Genomic DNA, 19,414 nt, shown 5'->3' with positions numbered 1-19,414 from the left:
TTAGTGTGGGAGGATCGCTGGTCAGCATGGACTCGGTGAGCCGAAGGGCCTGTTTCTACACTCTATCTCTACACTAAAGTAAACTAAACTAAAACATGCCCAACTACCCACCCTATAAATATTGGGGTCTGGGTTACTATCTATAATATTGAACCGGATCGTGTCGATGTACACTCTGGGACTTCTCCAAAAAACAGTAGACCACTGTCTGTAAAAGGTCACCGTTAATCAGTGATCTACTAATGTACATGGGTGACAACAATGATTCTCTGTAGACTTGATGTCCCATTTCCACAGAGGAAACGACGTGCATGGACATATCAGGCCACTCAGCATAACTACAATTGATGAGTACGGGTGTCAGAGGTTATGAGGAGAAGGCAGGAGAATGTGGTTAGGAGGGAGAGATAGATCAGCTATGAGTGAATGGCAGAATAGACTTGATGGGCCGAATGGACTAATCCTGCTCCTATCACTTATGACCTTATGACCTTATACAAATTTGCTTTGTGGATAACTAATAGACTGCCTGATTTGATGCCTGTGACAGGCGATGGATTGGAATGATTCTGCAGCATTTGATTTAGTAACGACCTTCACGCCCACGCAAGGAGCTATTTCTGTACTGCATGCTGTCTGTTCCTAAGTGCCAGTCTCCTCTGCCAAAGAGACATTTGGAAACTGAGACAAAATGGCCTGCAATGTGTGGGAAGGGTTACCTGGGTCCGTTAATTTGACTGGCAGGGAATTGACATAATTACAGGTGTAAGTGCAGATCTGTCTTCCCCATCTACGAAAGGAAGATTTTGGGAACCCCCACCTCGTCTACTTTCATCACTTTGATCAATGGACATTGCATTGCAGAATATACTAACAATACTCAAACAATTAAAAGGTACAGACATCTTATAAAGCAAAACTGACGTCCTTTGCATCAGGAGAAAAAATAAACGTCTTAAAACTTAACTATGTTATTATTGAAAAAATAAAGTTGAGGCAAGTTTTTCAAATCAATACCTAGTTAAAATATCAACTTTAACCAGGCCTAACCTGTAAATAATTATTTCTATATGCAGTTTTGGATAAAGTTATTGTTACTGAACATGTAACCTGGGCTTGCACAACTTGTGCGGCATGGTGGGACAGCAGTAGAGTTGCTGCCTTACAGCGCCAGAGACCCGGGTTCGATCCCGACTACGGCTGCTGTCCGTACGGAGTTTGTACGTTCTCCACGTACAAAAGAAAAGACTCTCCCACTAGTGGAAACCCACATAGGTTTTCTCTGAGATCTTCCCTTTTCTCTCACCCTCCAAAGACATACAGGTTTGTAGGCTAATTGGCTTGGTATAAATGTTAATTGTCTCTAGAGTGTGTAGGGTAGTGTTAGTGTGCAGGGATCGCTGGTCAGCATGGACTCAATGGGCCAAAGTCCCTGTTTCCGTGCTGTATCTCTAAACTAAACTAAGCCCAACTTTATATTTGCATTTGGGTTTGTTCTAGCCATTATTTCATTCTTATTTATTTACTCATATTTTTGTTAGTGTTTTACAATCTGCTGATGGACTTGTTTACCCCTGTTCTTGATCCTTGTTCGCCATCTGCAGGACTCTAGACTTTGAGATTTATTGCTATTTTTTTTCAGACGTACAGTAATTCATGACATTTAAGTATCAGCTTCATTGCTTGCTTTACCTAGTCAAGATTGTACAATAGGTTAATCTATCCGCGCAGATCCACTCACTAGTCATGTTCTACAATCAGTATATTTAGTCTAACGTTAGACTAAATGTTAGGTGGCGCAGCTGGTCTGCCTCACAACTCCAGAGACCCGAGTTCGATCCTGACCTCGATGTGCTGTCATGTTGTCCTCGGACTGTGTGGGTTTCCTCCGGATGCTCCGGTTTCCTCCCACATCCCAACGACGTGCGGTTTGTAGGTTAATTGGGCTCTGTAAATTGCCACGAATGTGTAGGAAATGGATGAGAAAGTGGGATAACATAGAACTAGTGTGAACGGATGATCGATGGGTGGCATGGACTTGATGTTGCAGTTGTATAAGACGTTGGTGAGGCCACATTTAGAGTATTGTGTTCAGTTCTGGTCACCGTGTTATAGGAAAGATGTTGTCAAGCTGGAAAGGACACTGAGAAGATTTACGAGGCTGTTGCCAGGACTAGAGGATCTGAGCTGTACACAGAGGTTGTGTAGGTTGGGACTCTTATTCCTTGGAGCGTAGGAGGATGAGGGGTGATCATTTAGAGGTGTATAAGATACTGAGAGGAATAGGATCGGGTAGATGCACAGTCTCTTGCCCACAGTAGGTGAATCGAGGACCAGAGGACATAGGTTTCAGGTGAAGGGGAAGAGATTTAATAGGAATCTGAGGGATAATGTTTTTCACACAAAGCATGGTGGGTGAATGGAACAAGCTGCCAGAGGAGGTAGTTGAGGCTGGGACTATCCCAACATTTAAGAAACAGTTAGACAGGTACATGGATAGCACAGGTTTGGAGGGACATGGATCAAATGCTGGCAGGTGGGACAAGTATAGCTGGAACATGTTGGGCCAAAGGGCCTGTTTCCACACTGTTTCACTATGATTCTAAATAAGGTAGGTGAGAATGTATAAGAATGTCAAGCACATAAAATGGCGTTGGTGTGTGAAAACAGCCTATAATGTTTGAAAGATCCTATCAACTACTTTGAACACTCCAATTATATTGACAATTGCAACATTCTGCTGTGTAGGAAGCTTTACATGAAGTTTAATGTAATGAAGGAACATAACGTACTGTGTAAATTGCATTGATTAAACTAAAAGATTAAACTTTGCAGGTTCATGTTTCTGCCGTGATCTCATTATGCATCAGATGACATTTTATCAATTCTACAATATCGATGAGTGGCCAAAGCTCAGTGCAGTTCGCACAGAATGTTACCCAATTAATCAGATAGTGAAATAAACCCCACTTGAATCATTTCTATCGCAATCAATTTTTTTTTCCGAAATAAAATTGCTTGAAGGCACAACACTTGATTTAGTCAACTTAAAAATAAAATAATGACGACATAACTATTCTTTCCACAGCTTCCTCCGATTTTGTTTGGATTTTACTGATGAAGTAATAATTAAGCATACATTTTATAGCATAGCCTGTTAATGGCCTGGTTTGAGAGGATGTTTCCACTAGTGGGAGAGTCCAGGACCTGGGCCATAGCCTCAGAATAAAAGGACGTTCCTTCAGAAAGGAGATGAGGAGGAATTTCTTTTGTCGAGGGTGGTGAATCGGTGGAATTCATTGCCACAGGCGGCTATGGAGGCCAAGTCAATAGATATTTTTAAGGCAGAGGCAGGAGAATGGGGCTGAGAGGTAAAGATTGATCAGCCATGATTGGATTGGCGGAGGAGACTCAATGGGCCGGATGGCCTAATTCTGCTCCAAGAGCTTAAGGGAATGATTTCTTACACTATTCTGTACTATTATTTTTTACTGCACTGCACTGCACATGGTGTGATGGTACAAATATTCTTTTCCCTCCTTTCAACAGGGCACTTAGTAAACACTGCAGCAGAACTGTTGAAGCTTGACCAAGAACAACCTCAACTCACAGAGCCATATCTTTCCAAACAAAAAAAACTAATGGTAATACAAACTAAGTTTTCTTTCAGCATGTTTTTGGAAATAAAGCGATACTTTGCGGTTTAAGCTATTCTGCTCTGCGTCTATCCGATTTAGCAACATAATGAAGGATGTCCTCGGTGTGAGGATGGACTTTGTGGTAACAGGGTGGTAAAAAGAAGGGAATTAAAAAAAGAAGGGAGTTTTTAGAACTTTTCACAGAGAGTGAAACATAAAATATTCTCCCCTCGGTTAAACCCACCAAGAAACTAGATGTAACGTTAATGGAAGGAGAGCTGTCAGAATGCAATGCCTAGAAGCTAGGAAGTTAAGGTATATTTTACATCCACTTTAAAGTTATTTGAAGAAGTTACTTGTTTGAAAAAATGACTTTGGAGAGAGTCCACAAAATTCCTTCATCTTAATTTAGATTAAAATCGTTTTAAATTGTTCCGATTACAACATTTTGACTGGGCCACGTACCAGCAGGTATATCAGGAATGTTATTTGTCCAGTCAGCTACTTTTTGAACATGAACCACCACTCACATTTCAACCTGTCACTGGATCAGCATTTCCTTATGTAGGCAAGACGGAAGTATAGTATGTCGTCATAAACTGTAATGGGCAGGACAACAGCCAAACAAACTAACACATATGAATTTAAGTCCGTAATGTTTTAATACTAACATATCAAGTCCACATTTACATCAGTTCAGATTTGGGGAGAAGGCAATGTAATGGTTGGTTAGGAGGTTTGATTAGTAAGTGTGCCAAGGGTTAAGGGGAGAAGGCAGCAGAATGGTGTTGAGAGGGAAAGATAGATCATCCATGATTGAATAGCGGAGTCGGCTTGATGGGCCGATTGGCCTGATTCTGCTGCTGGAACTTATGAACTGATGAGGTGGGATCCACACGGGCGAAGCAAGTCAGTCTAAAGAAGGGTCGCCTATCCATGTCCTCGTGAGGTACTGCCTGGCTCGCCGAACTACTCTAGTGCTTTAGCAAACCAATATCTGCAGTTCCTTGATTCCACGTATTTCTGCTTCCAATGATATTGATAGGATGCTGGGCAGGAGTGCAGCAATGGCTTCCTTTACAGCCCCGACCTGTGGAGATGTTTAAGAAAGAACTGCAGATGATGGAAAAATCGGAGGTAGACAAAAATGCTGGAGAAACTCAGCGGGTGAGGCAGCATCTATGGAGCGAAGGAATAGGCGCCGTTTCGGGTTGAGACCCTTCTTCCGAGAGCTGTGGAGAGACAGCTGGTGGATCGAAAGAGACCCATAAGCACAGGGTGATGTGTCTCTGGGACAGTGGATGAAGTCTTAAGGGCCTGTCCCACTTGGGCGTCATTTACGCGACATAATTTACGCATCATGACGCACGCCGCGCGCGTAGTGACACGCACGTGATATGCGCCTGTTACGCATTGCGTGCGCATTACGGTCGCATGCAGCGTCCCATGAGTTTGGGATATACAAAAGATTCACCATCTGCGTGACGCCCAAGTGGGACAGGCCCTTTAGAAGTCCATTACCCAGGCCTAGATAAACACAATGCTCTGCATTCTCCCAGAATTGATGGCCCTGGGAACTGTTCATATTGTGACCTTTTTGTTCCCACTAAGGAATTTTAGCATCAAGTATTGTGTGAATATATTATCTCCCAATGAAGGCTTCATCCACATTGGACACAACTACCTCAATGACGTACAATGACAGGCAACATTCGCAGAAACAAATTCTACTCAATAATTAATAACAAATTTGGCAATATTCCTAGTTTTAATTAATAGAGAGATATGGGCCAAATGCAGGCAGGTGAGACTAGTGTCGATGGGGCATCTTGATCAGCATGGGAACGATGGGCCAAAGAGCCAACTTTACTGTTTGCAGGATAAAATGTTTCCTTGCTATATGACTGTACGACTACATAACTATATAAATATCAGACATGTAGATTGCTTTTTTTGTCAAAAGATTGATGCTAAAATCGCAGCATAAAAAGTAATAGAAAATCTAACTTGAGTGCAAGAATGATGCACCATAACAATATTTTGTCATGACAAGGCCCCCTCTCATACAATCTAGCATCAAAACTTCAAGGATTTAGAAACACAAACTGCAGCAATTAAGATTTTAGAGCATGTTTATAATGTTCTATGAAAATATAGAACTGATTAGTCCGTAGCAGCGACTACGGAAGGTCAGGGCCCCGACCACGGGTGAAGAGGGAGGAGAAGGAGGAGGACTGTCTGAACTGTATTGCCTTCCACCACAGTGAAGAATGCCGTGGTGGATGTGTGTTGAATTATGTTGTGCATGTGTCCTCTTTTTAATTATAACGCTGCATGGTAAATGACATTTCACTGTGACACATAAATTTGAACTTGAACTTGAATTAAACATAGAAATTAAGCATGCATTCCAGAGTTCCAATACGCTTTTAATTTTCGCATGAGTTTCGATCACAGTAACATCCAGTTTCTTTCACGTTCCGTGTAGGCCAAGATACTCGACCATGATGATGTGAACAACCTGATGAAAATTCTGAGTGAGTTGGGCAAAGTTTTAGATCAAGTGGAAGCAGAGCTTGAACAGAGGAAACACAAACTTGCAGGTATGACATTGTAAGAAATAAGTATTTGCATTTAAATTATTAGGTGAAAAGATAAAGGTTTCCATGGTGTACGACTATATATCTTGGCTATGTCAACAGTCAAGCAACATGGATGGATAGTGAAACGTATCAAGCATTGTGTTAATATAATATCCCCCAATGAAGGCTTCATCCATATTGGACACAATAACAGCTGCACGGTAGCGCAGAGGTAGAGTGCGTTACAGCGCTAGAGACCCGGGTTCGATCCTGACTACGGGTGCTATCTGTCGGAATTTGTACGTTCTCCCCGTGATCGAGTAGGTTTTCTCCGGGATCTCCGGTTTCCTTTCACGCTCCAAAGACGTACAGGTTTGTAGTCTAATTGGCTTGGTAAATTGTAAATTGTCCCTAGTGTGTGTAGTGTACTAGTGTACAGGGATCGCTGGTCAGCGCGGACTCAGTGGGTCGAAGCTTACCGCGTTTCCCGAGTACCTGCCGTTAGCGTTACGAGCTGCTAAGAGACGTCCCGAGCTCCGACATACCTGCTACGTACATTCTACCTACTTACCACGAGTTTGATTTTTTTTAAACTTCGGAGAGCTCTAGGGTAAACTTGTATAGTGGGACAGGCCCTTTACTCCAGCTCTTTGTATCTATCTTAAGTAAAAACTGATACTGTTACTCTTACAAGTTTGTTACAAGACAATGGAAGTGATTCTTAGTTTGAAGTAACACCAAACAATAAATTTTTTTAGGCCTTTAAAGAACAGGTTTTGGTTCCTTCTTCCAAGAAAATAAAAAAAATAGTGGCATGAGAGTACAAAAGACCTACTTAGTGTTTCAGGAGTAAAAGTCTAATTAGGAAAAGAAAGGTTGGGGAGCTAACACCTTGTTCTTGGGAATAAAGGTTAATGAGATATTTAATAAACACATTCAAAATTGTGTAGGAAGGAACTGCACAATTTGGACCGATTCTCGTCCCAAAACATCACCCATTCCTTCTCTCCAGAGATGCTGCCTGTCCCACTGAGTTACTCCAGCAATTTGTGTCTATCTTCCAAATTGAGTATTGCGTATTTCAAATAAAGTTCATTGGAAACAACGAAAATAGTGCCTCTGGAAAGGAATAAAGTGTTCACCATGAGGCTACAATGAGGGCTTTGTTCTCAAAGCAGGTGAAAATTATAAATTATAAATGTTGGACAATTAATTCGAGGAAGTTGAAAGTTGTAGAGATTGAGGGAGTTGTAGAGAATCTTACCAAATGAAAGTCGATGGTATATCTAAAAATTGTGAAATGAGGGCAGAGCATAAAGAATGTTGTGATTGGATATCCTGGGGACTATTGTGAGGACAGGTGTATGAATGGTAAGAGAACCAAATGTCCTTGCTGCTTGGGCTATAGTTAGACAGCAGGAAGATTAATCCAACTCAGGATAGTCTCACTGAGCTCAGCGATAGAAAAACAGCTTTGGAAAAGATTGATTTGGCAAGTAGAACGATTTACAAGACAGCTGAGAGAGTAATGCGGTGATTGTGAAGTCAACCAAATTCTAAATCTCAGCCTCTTGAAGTGGAAATTGTACAAGAGATATACTAGATATGAGGAAGGGTCCTGACCCAAAACATCTTCTATCCACCTCCTCCCCAGATGCTGCTTGACCTACTGAATTACTTTAGTAGATCAGCATTTTGTGGGGGGGGAAATATAGACCATTGTTATTGGTTAATTTGTTAATTGGTTAATTAATTTGTTAATTAGTTAATTAATAACATTGATTAAATCAAGGCAAACTTTTAATTTTACGACAACTAACGTGCTGACAAAAGCACATCGTGATACACATTGACGTGTTTTTATTCGGTAATTAAAGGTAAAGGCTGCACATTACAATTTAAAAGTGCGTTTTGCACAGATTTTGCTTGCAATGCAACCAAGTGCTGACTAATGAATAAACTGCATTCTGGCACTCGCTCATTCCTGGAGCTGAGATTATTGATTTAAGAATTTTGTTTGACTCCAGTTGGAAATCATTTAGATTTAAACAATTTTCTCATATGCATCATTTAAAAAAAGACACAAAGTGCTGGAATAATTCAGTGGGTTAAGTAACATGATAAACATGGATAAGTTTTGGGTTAGGACTCTTCCTCAGGTCTAAAGAAGGTCCCTGTCCCGAAATGTCACCTGTCCACGTTCTCCTGGGATGCTGTCTGATCCGCTGACTTACTCCTGCATTTTGTGTCTCATTTTTGTAAACCAACATTAGAGGGTGGCACAGTGGCGCAGCGGTAGAGTTGCTGCCTTACAGCGCCATAGACCAGGTTCTATGTGTACGTTCTCCCTGTGACCGCGTGGATTTTCTTTGAGTGTTCCGGTTTCCTCCCACACTTCAAAGACGTACAGGTTTGTAGGTTAATGGGCTTTGGTGAAATTGTAAATAGTGCCCCAGTGTGTAGGATAGTGCTAGTGTATTGGACGATCGGTGGTCGGCAGGAACTCGGTGGGCTGAAGGGCCTGTTTACATGTTGTATCTCTAAAATCTAAAGAGTAGAGAGTTCTTCCCTTAGTGTAAAGGCGAATGATTATAGTTTATTGATATAACATTTTGGGAAAATTAGTAGAGGAAGTTCAAGAGAATGTTCTGTTCCTTAACCTGGTGGTGTGGGCCTGTTTCCACCCTGTATCTCTAAAGCCTAAAGCTAAAGCCTAAAATCTGTAGTTCCTCGTTTCTGCACCCTAAAAAAAACCTGGGGTACAAGGTTAGGAATTTTGCTTGAATTGTTAACTTAGCATCATATTATTTGCGCTCTTTCATGTTCAAATATTGCTTAAGAAATGCTAAGCATGTTACAACACTGTAATATTGACATTTGAAAGGGAACATTTTGTGCAAATACTTTGTACCCGTTTTGTGTTTTAGACCAGAAGACTGGGACGTGGTTGTGCGGCTCTGATTTCACATTAGCCGATATCTCCCTCGGAGCAACGTTACATCGCCTCAAGTTCCTGGGGCTGGCAAAAAAGTACTGGGGAAATACAGATCGACCCAATTTGCAAGCATATTTTGAGAGAGTGCAGAAACGCCCCGCATTTCGAAGAGTTTTGGGAGACATACACACCACGCTGCTCTCGGCTGTTTTACCCAACGCGTTCCGCCTTGTGAAAAGAAAACCACCTTCTTTCTTTGGCGCCTCATTTTTAATGGGAACCCTCGGTGGAATGGGCTACTTTGCTTACTGGTATCTTAAGAAGAAGTACATGTAACAATAGTAAACGTAACTCTGTGGCCTGTGTAATGTGTGATTTATGGAATGTTTTAAAATATGTGAATAATTTCACCAGGTGAATTAATTCTGTAGTACTGTTAACATTCCATGCAATAGGATGGTAATAATATACAGCGCATATATTTTATTTGCTATTTCTTAAAGAAAAAAAAAACACGTTGGTTTGGATTATCCTTCAGACATCAGGCCAGCACTTCACAAAGCTGCTTAAGTGTGAGCAGACAGCAAATGAAGTTAGAGTCAGGAAACTGCATTGTACATTACAGTGTAAGAGCAAGAGATCTGATAAAACCCTGCCCCATTGAAGGAATTTAGAAATAAACAGGCTCTCGTGAGTTGGACTGAAACTTAATTTCCATTAGGCAAATTACTAACAAGTCACTCTGAATGTACCCAGGAGCACGGTGGAAACATTTCCTTTCTCACGTTTGCTTTGATGGGTTTAGCGGTTCATCTGCAGACCAACACATTTCATTAAACCGTTGATTGAGATGTGAACTCAAATTCGTAGAAGAAAATGAAGTTAACATTCATGAATGAACAAAATAAAGTGCACTTATTTGACTACAATGAAAAGGTACATTTTGGTTTGAGAACAATGAACGTAATTCACAGTCAGGGTTTTTAAATCATCATTTTCTGCATTCAGACATTAATTGGATGATCTGTACTCTGGCCACTGGTGGCCATTGTTTACTGATTTTAGAGGTAGCTGATAACCATCAAAGTGTTTTTATTTCATCCTTTCATTTCTATGGGACTTGTTTCCATTTGGCAGCTATATCTTACACCCCAGGAGTCCACTTTCTTGGGAGTTTCACGTGTTGGTTACTTACCAGTGCCTGTTCTGTGTGCTATGATTTGCTAAATCAGTGTGCACTTTCTTCAGGAAAGTTTTACAGACAATATATCTTCCTTTCTTTTAAAAATCTTCCATATTTTATCTGTTTCACCCTGCAATATCCCCCCATCCCACCTTTGAAAGTAACAACTGTTGCTTGGATCCAGTTAATCTTGTACAAGCTAATCTTTCATCTTGAACTCGGGTGCTGATATTGTGGAGTTTGCACGTTCTCGATGTGACCACGTGGGTTTCCTCTGGGTGCCGCGGTCTCCTCCTGCATCCCAAAGACGTGCAGGTTTGTAGGTTCATTGGCCTCTGAATATTGCCCCTAGTGTGTAGGGAGTGGATGAGATAGTGAGATAACACAAAACTAATGTGTACGGGTGATAGATGGTCAGCATGGACTCGGTGGGCTGAAGGGCCTGTTTCCATGCTGTATCTCTAGACAACACTAAATTAATTGTAAATGCTATGTAACAGAATAATCTAGTGCTACAGCAGCCATACATGATGGGTAACCATTTCCTTCGCAGAAAATTAGTCGCCAACATAGATCTATTAACCTGAGTGCTTGATATTGTCTCTCACATTGTATCTATCTAATTTAGGGATTAAGGATCTTAAGTAAAATGACCGATAAACTTTATTAATTTAAAAGATTGACAACAAACAAATAATTATATTGACAAATCCCTGTTAATAAGGTCATTGTTTATAATAAGCCAACTCAGAGTCCAATTGGTTTTCTAAATGCATTTTTAATGCATTTACTTCACACATAAAAGACAAGAAGAATCTCTATTGTTTTCAACTCTCTTCCAGTATTTCAGTACGTTCCAGCAGAATGGAAGATTTGCATGAAAACATATGAAGGAAGTTGAAACAAAACTCAATCAACTACCAGAAAGCTGGTTGATAATATTCGATCCTTCACTCATTTTTGATAAATTACTGAATACAACTGCAGAAAAATGTTGGGACATGTAGAATATAAGCAACCATGAGGCCAGAGATAAAACAGTCTTACAACTTAGATTCACATTTTAGTTTTGTTCATTCACTAATCACAATTTTTTACTATCCCAATTTTATCCCCAATTGATCTTAGCATCCAAAAAACACTGAGCATTTACATGGAGGAGAAATTATATCCCTTTAATTTTTCTTAATGAAAAATCTGTCAGACTCACTATGCGGAGATCAACATCAAATTCTGGAGTAACTCAGCAGGACAGGTAGCTTCTCTGGTGAGAAGGAATGGGTGACATCTTCAGACTGAGAGTCAGGGGAGAGGGAGACTAGAGATATGTGGAAGGGTAAGGTGTGAAAACGATTCCTACTTGCTACGAAGATGAAGTTCACCAGTATTGTAACACTTAATATGTCACCTTTTACAATGCTTTAGTTGTGAACATAATCTGTGCATGCTGCTATCACACTTGCAAAAGATGCATTCATCTTCACCGAGATCATTATTGGTCACATCACAGTCACTCGTAAACAACCCTTCATCAACCTGAGGTGTTGTGGAGGGATCAATTGTTGCCAACCATATTGGACAAGGTGATGGTAGAAAGAAAAAAAGCTCTTGAGTTGGTTAGTTCCTGATTGGAATCATTCCATTGCCGACACTAATTAATTTTTGAATGCAAGTGACAAGTTGAAATCTGAGAAAGCAAGAATTAAATCTTGAGGAAGTACAGTCCATGGCAGAAACCGATGAGCAATTCTGCTTAGGATATGGAACAATGGTCTTAATGCCTTACTCTCCATAAAGTGATCTGAAACAGGATACTTTGCAGGCCACAAACCTGGCGTGTATCTATAATATGGTGTCACTACAATAGAGGATCAAGGATCTTGTCTTCAAATGTTTACATCAGGAATCCAGGCTTCCTGACGACAAAGAGCCTTAAGACATAAAGCATTGAAATGGATACCACTGCGAACATTTCTTCAATACCATATGCTCCTCAAAGTTGCAAATTCTTAAAAATCAAGATGCAATGAATCAGTGTCTTACTGCACTAGGAATTATGTAAACTGGAAGATTGTTAGCTCCAATTTCACTTTCCATGGGGCAAAACTGCAATGTATAGAATGATGCTCAAGTCGTTAACCAAGTCAACATGTGTCATGAATACACAATATTGCGTTTATAAAGATCTTTTGTTTTGAATGATGTGCTAGAACTCCGGTTTCAAGTATTGTGCTCTGGAAGGAATATATGTCTTAAAAACAAAAATGTACGGAGCCACAAATGAGTCGAAGAGGACAGTCATACCTCAGGAAAGAATGTGTGTAAACTGGCTGCTTCAGAAATACAGCATGGTGTGAATTCATAATATTTCAAATAGAAAGCGTTCTTCCTTGTTATAAATGACAAAGATTTTAGGTATCAAAAAGACAAACAAAAGGGGGAAATAAACAGCAATACATGGGTGGCACGGTGGCGTAGCGGTAGAGCTACTGCCTTACAGCGCCAGAGACCCGGGTTCAATCCTGACTACGGGTGCTTGTCTGTACGGAGTTTGTACGTTCTCCCCGTGACCTATGTCGTTTTCTCTGAGATCTTCAGTTTTTCTCCCACACTCCAAAGACGTACAGGTTTGTAGGTTAATTGGCTTGGTGTAAATGTAAAATTGTCCCTTGTGTGTGTGTGTGTGTAGCTACGGTGGTGTTAATGTGCAGGGATCACTGGTCGGTGCAGACTTGATGGGCCGAAGGGCCTGTTTCTGCGCTGTATCTCTAAACTAAACTAAACAAATAAAATAATCTTTAGTAGTGATTGTGGCAAGTTCTCTAGAATTACAAATAGTACAAATCTATATTTTATGGGATAATTTGCCTGTTTATTACACCTGGTGCATTGATGCAAATAATCAGGTTATTGTGCATCACTGGTCAGACGTTACTACAAAATCACTGAAGGATCACAACCTGTGCTCCGTGATAAAAAGCCTTGGGTTTAAGAGTAAGCATTACATTATGATGTAACGATTTTGAGAAGCCATATTTTTAGCTCCTTGCATGGAATTTGCATGTATCTCGGATTTGTTAGGAGATGGAAAGTCACTGTGAATAAATTCTTACCATTAGAGAAAAGTTACACTCAAATGTTACACAACTATTAAAATGAGTTTTGCTCCAATTGTAATTTTTAATAACATGGCAAAATTGTCTAACCAGCTTCAAAATGCATTTATTTCATATATCATAAGGTCACAAGGTCATGTGATAGGAGCAGAATTGGGCCTTTCAGCCATCAAGTCTACTCTGCCATTCCATCAAGGCTGATCTATTTCTCCATCCTAACTTCTCCCCATAACCCATGAAACCTGTACTAATCAAGAATCTATCTATGTCTGTTTTAAAAATATTCATTGACTTGCTCTCCACAGCCTTCTGTGGCAAAGTTCCATAGATTCACCACCCCGACTAAAGAAATTCCTTCTAATTTCCTTCCTAAAGGAACATCCTTCAATTCTGAGGCTATTACCTCTAGTCCTAGACTCTCCCACTAGTGGAAACATCCTCTCTATATCCCCTCTATCCAAGCCTTTCACCATTCAGTATGTTTCAATGAGATCCTCCTTCTAAACTCCAGCAAGTCCAGGCCCAGTGCCATAAAATGCTCATCATCTGTTAACCCACTCATTCCAGGGATCACTTCAAAAATGTATTAGAACCTACAATAAGTAAACCTATTTATTTTTTTCTCATTTTATGCTTACTGACATTCTTTATTTAAACTTCAGAACACTGAGACATTTTATTAAGTGTTAAATATTATAAAGGCCTGGAATTTGCACTCAGCTGTACAATAACATTATTAATCACTGTTCTTTGGTGAAAGCTGCAATGTAAGCATCAGCTTTTCCGATGTAATTGCTACAAGTTATAATTTCAAAGGGTACCAGGCATCCAGCAAAGATAGTGTCATCCACTCTATCCAGGCCTTTAGGAAGGAGACGAGGAGAAATGTTGTTACTCAGAGGGTGGTGAATCTGTGGAATTAATTGCCACAGACCACTGTGGAGGCCTAGTCAATGGATATTTTTAAGGCAGAGATAGATAGATTTGTGATTAGTACGGGTGTCAGGTGTTATAGGAAGAATGAAGGGGAATGGGGTTGAGGGAAAGATAGATCGGTCATGATTAGACTTGTTGGGCCGAATGGCCTAATTCTGCTCACATAAAATCAAGTAACTAATCATCTCGACCAGAATGGAAAAAAAATCACAATTTTTAGCTGAAGAAGAAGGGAAATTAAAGTGAAACATTTAAATGAGGTAGAGTTTAGTTTAGTTTATTGTCACGTGTACCAAGACACAGTGAAAAGCTTTTGTTGTGTGCTACCCAGTCATCTAACCCACCAGGTAGAAGCAGACGCATTATAAATTCATTCACAAAATTAAAATCCATTGAATTTTGAAAAGATCTTAAGAATCTGAAGTGTATATATGTAAAATTATCATCTTAAAACTGGAGATAAGTAATGTTTATTGCTTAATACTCCTTTACAAACTAAAGTTACATGACATAAAAAGACACAAGATATAGATTGATTCAGCAGGTCAGGCAGCATCTCTGGCTGACATGACTAGGCAGATGGTTGGACAAAGGCCAGAGATGATAAGACAAATGGTTGTGAGAAAGGGAAAGAGCCAGAAGAAGGAATATAGCAAATCCCCGCAAATGTGTTATCATTGCTGTTAAAATTAATTAGATGATCATAGGGGACATAGTTGCAGAACTAGGGGACATAGTTGCAGAATAAGGGGGGGCTCTTTTAAAACTGAGATGAGGAAGAACTTCTTCACCCAGAGGGTGGTTAATTTATGGAATTCACTGCCCCAGGGAGCAGTGGAAGCAGAAACTTTAAATATATTTAAGACTAAAATAGATGGTTTTTTAGCTGCCAAGGGGATAAGGGGCTACGGGGAGAGGGCAGGGATATGGACCTAGGTATGGTTAGTATAGTAAGACCTGAGTGATCTCCTGGACAAGTGTCGATCGCCTAGATTGGGGTCGGAGAGGAATTTCCCGGATTTTTTTCCCGAATTGGACCTGGGTTTTTATCCGTTTTTTTGCCTCCCCCAGGAGATCACGAGGTTCTTGGGGTGGAGAGGGGTGATAGCGGTATAAAGGGGAGGGTAGTGTCTTGTGTTCTGTGTCTTGTGTCTACTGTTTGTGGGTAAGTGTGTCTGTTTAGTGTTCAGCCATGAGCGAATGGCGGTGCGGGCTCGATGGACCTGGTGGTCTGCTCTCGCACCTACTTTCTATGTTTCTATGTTTCTATGTTTCATAGGCACTGATTTACCAAACTCGACCATTCAAAAGATGTCTTCTCTGCTCATAGGTGTCCAACTATTTATGAATGAATGAACATACAAAAGGAAAAGTAGTCTCGTTGGCCCCTCACACTCGCTGCACCAATTAGTAAGATCATGGCTTATTTATTACCTTCACCCCCACTATCCTGCAACAATCTCATAGCCTCCATTTTCCAAAAAAAATTACTGAACTTGGTTTTGAATTATTGAGCTTCAACTGCACTTTTAGGGAGAAAATTTCAAGGAATCAGGGCCGCCCAGGTGAAGAAATCTCTTCTCATCTGTTTTCAATGTTGGCGCCTCAAGTCATTGCAGATGCTGGAATCTGGAGCAAAGCGGAGAACTGTCGGAACAACTCAGAATTCCCTTACTTTGAAACTCTGACCTTTAGTTCTAGATTCCCCATCCAGAATAAGCATCATTTGCGCATCTATCATAGCAATCATAAGAGCAACCCAAAAAGTCTCCTGTCCATTCTCTCCATGGATGCTGCCTGACCCATTGAGTTCCTCCAACACTCTTGTGTTTTGCTCAGGATTCCATAATCTGCTGTTTCTGGTATCCTGCAAATTCTGCAAGAATTATGATGTTTCAATAAGATGACTTTTCATTTTTCTAAACCCAAGACAGTATTGAACCATCTTGATGAACAGATTTTGCAAATCAACCATCCCAAGAATCAATCTGGTAAACTCGTGTTGGATTGTCTTTATCACAGGTACATCCGTCCTGGGTTTGCGAAAACAGACCTGTACACAATATTTCTTATGTGCCATCATCTGGCTGGGAATATAACTACAATAACATGCCTATATTCTTGTAGTTAAACCCTTTTGCAATTTAGGCCACTTGGGGCATCAGGTAAGTCGGGACGTTTTTTCCAGTCCATGAGTAAAAAAATAGCCGAGAGGATGCCCCGAGTACCTACGGCTGACATAATGAGCCACTACGATATATCTACGGACTCCTCTGGACCCGTTACGAACATTCTGCGAGTTTTGAATCAAGGGGAAAACTCGTGAGAATTTGTGAATAATTCGTGAAAATTCGTAACTCGGGAAAGTGGGACGGGCCCTTAACCCGCTGAGTTACTCCAACACTCTGTGTCCTGTGTATTGAATGAATGAATTTCCTTTATTGTCATTCAGACCTTACGGTCTGAACGAAATTTCGTACCTGCAGTCATACATACAATCATACAATAATAAACAACAATAAACACAAATTAACATCCACCACAGTGAGTCCTCTAAACACCTCCTCACTGTGGTGGAGGCAAAAATCTTAGGGCTGCAGTCTCTTCCCTCTTCTCCCTCTGCGCTGAGGCAATTCCCCACCGGGCGATGGTACAAACAGTCCCGCAGCTCACCGAACCCTGCGAACGGGCCGGTTCAAACACTGCGGACCGGGGTGGTCGAAGCCGCCGCACCTCCAGTCCAGCACACGCAGCCGCCGGCCCGCGGCTGAACCCAGGACTCTGGACACCGCCGCCAGAACTTCGTCCCAGCCACCGGAGCACCGTCCCAGCCCCGGACCGGATCGCCCTCACGTGAGTACCGTTCCACCCTCAGGCTGGGCCACTCCAGCGGGAGTGCCGTTCCTCCCTCGGGCTGGGCCACTCCGACGGGAGTGCCATTCCTCCCTCGGGCTAGGCCACTCCAGCGGGAGTGCCGTTCCTCCCTCGGGCTGGGCCACTCCGACGGGAGTGCCATTCCTCCCTCGGGCTGGGCCACTCCAGCCCCTCACCATGCCGCTCTCACGGGAGCACCGTTCCATCCCGGGCTGGGCCGGGAGCCTGCCCAGGACGAGTCCTGTCAGCTGCCTCCAGAGTCCCGAGGTCGCCGGCTCCGCTAGGCCTCAGCGTAGACGGAGGCAAAGAAGGGGGATACGATGAAAAGGTCGTATTCCCCCGAAGGGAGTGACAGCAGCCCCCGTTTCACCCCCCACCCCCCTCCCCACATAAACACAGCCTAAAAACCAAAAACATAACTAGACAAAACGAAAAAAAACAACACAAAAAAGTAAAAGACAAACGGACTGCAGGCGAGCCGCAGCCGTTCCCAGCGCCGCCACTTCCGGATCAGCAGTTAACCAGTATCTGCAGTTCTTTGCTTTTACGGGAAAAGGCAAGGTATGCCTGACTGATCTTCCAGCTGGATGAAAGAAACTCAGGGATGGCAATGCCCGAGTTCAGGATCAAGGTGGACTGAGAACAACCTCCAGTTGATGGGCAAAATGTACTAAATATGTACTAAAAAGCCAAATGCTCTTTGGAAGAATTCAGCCTTACTATGCAAGAAATCACATCTCAGAAGTCAGTACTGTTTGAAAGAAAATGATTTAAAACTTTGGGTGAATTTTGATGAAAGATGCCAAAGTGAGAAGAACTGCAGAAGATGTTGACATAGACACGATAAATGGAATGAATGATAGCAGCTCCTACATTTGGGACGAAAAACAATGGCACCATATAATCAATTATAAGATTGCTCACACAGACACTTAGAGAATGAATTAGAAAAATATGACAGGGCACAATTAATTCTGAAATAAAACAGGACTATGAAAATCATTGGCCCAAAACATTAACTGCATATCTCTCTCCACAAATACTGCCTGACCTGCCAAGTATGTCAGATTTCAGCATCTGTGTTTATTTTGCTTTCTTTCTATTATTCTGTTGCTTTTCTATTTATCACAGCTATTGAAGTGCGTAAGTATATGCAGCATGAGTTTTCCAGCAGAGGCCACCTTTAAGAAATGTTTACACTATTGAAAGCAACCCTTTGCATCCTGTTTCAGCTGCCCAGCAACATATGTTTTTGGATAACATTGTTAAGCATCCTGGAACATGTTAAAATGCTGACAGAGCCATAGGTGGGTAAACTAGGATGGGTTGACAAAGCTTGGCCAAAGATATAGACTTTATTTTAGACTTTAGAAATAGTCTTTCGGCTTACTGAGCCCGCGCTGACTATCAATCATCACATACACTAACACTATACTACACACTTTTACCAAAGCCAATTAACCTAGAAACCTGTACGTCTTTTCATGAGATCATAAGTGATCGAAGAATAAGGCCATTCGGTCCATCAAGTCTACTCCGCCATTCAATCATGGCTGATCTATCACTCCCTCCTAACCCCATGCCCTGCCTTCTCCCCTTAACCTCTGACACCCGTATTAATCAAGAATATATCTATCTCTGTCTTAAATATATCCACTGGCTTTGCCTCCACAGCCTTCTGTGGCAAAGAATTCCAGATACACCAACCTCTGATTAAAGAAATTTCTCCGCATCTCCTTCCTAAAAGAACATCCTTTAATTCTGAGGCTATGACCTCTAGTGCTAGACTCTCCCTTTTGGAGTGTGCGAGGAAACCAAAATCATCTTTTGGAGTGTGTGAGGAAACCGAAGCACCCAGAGAAAACCCACGCGGTCACAGGGAGAACATACGATTTCTGTACAAACCGCACCTGTGGTCAGGATCGAGCCTGGGTCCATGGCGCTGTAAGGCAGTAACTGTAAGGCTGTGCCACCCCTAATGTAGTTTAAACTATGTCAGGGGTGCGCAGGAACCAGAAGGACAATAGCATATTCTCCGACAGGTGGGTGAACATAGTGGGGTACGTGCAAAACCAGTTTTTTTTCTGTACAGTTGAAAATGATCCCAAAAAACGAGATTTAAACTCCTCTCAATAAAATTCAAAGCACAA

The 19,414-nt window shown here is 41.5% G+C and overlaps 1 protein-coding gene across 2 annotated transcripts in view; it reads left to right on the top strand.

Moving 5' to 3' along the window:
- gdap1l1 (ganglioside induced differentiation associated protein 1-like 1) overlaps positions 1 to 9,861 on the top strand; it is a 58,651-nt gene extending 48,790 nt beyond the window's left edge. For both annotated transcript variants that reach the window (XM_055652538.1, XM_055652537.1), the window contains exons 4-6: positions 3,550 to 3,644; positions 6,127 to 6,241; positions 9,148 to 9,861. In XM_055652538.1, coding sequence (XP_055508513.1) covers positions 3,550 to 3,644; positions 6,127 to 6,241; positions 9,148 to 9,491 — 554 coding nt within the window. In that variant the 3' untranslated portion in view covers positions 9,492 to 9,861. The remainder of the gene's footprint in view (positions 1 to 3,549; positions 3,645 to 6,126; positions 6,242 to 9,147) is intronic.
- Positions 9,862 to 19,414: the final 9,553 nt, after the last annotated feature.

This window comes from Leucoraja erinacea, chromosome 21, assembly GCF_028641065.1.
Source record: "Leucoraja erinacea ecotype New England chromosome 21, Leri_hhj_1, whole genome shotgun sequence".
Classification (NCBI taxonomy): Eukaryota; Metazoa; Chordata; class Chondrichthyes; order Rajiformes; family Rajidae; genus Leucoraja; species Leucoraja erinaceus.
Note: the sequence above shows the minus strand (reverse complement) of the source record. Positions and strands in the feature narration are given on the sequence as shown.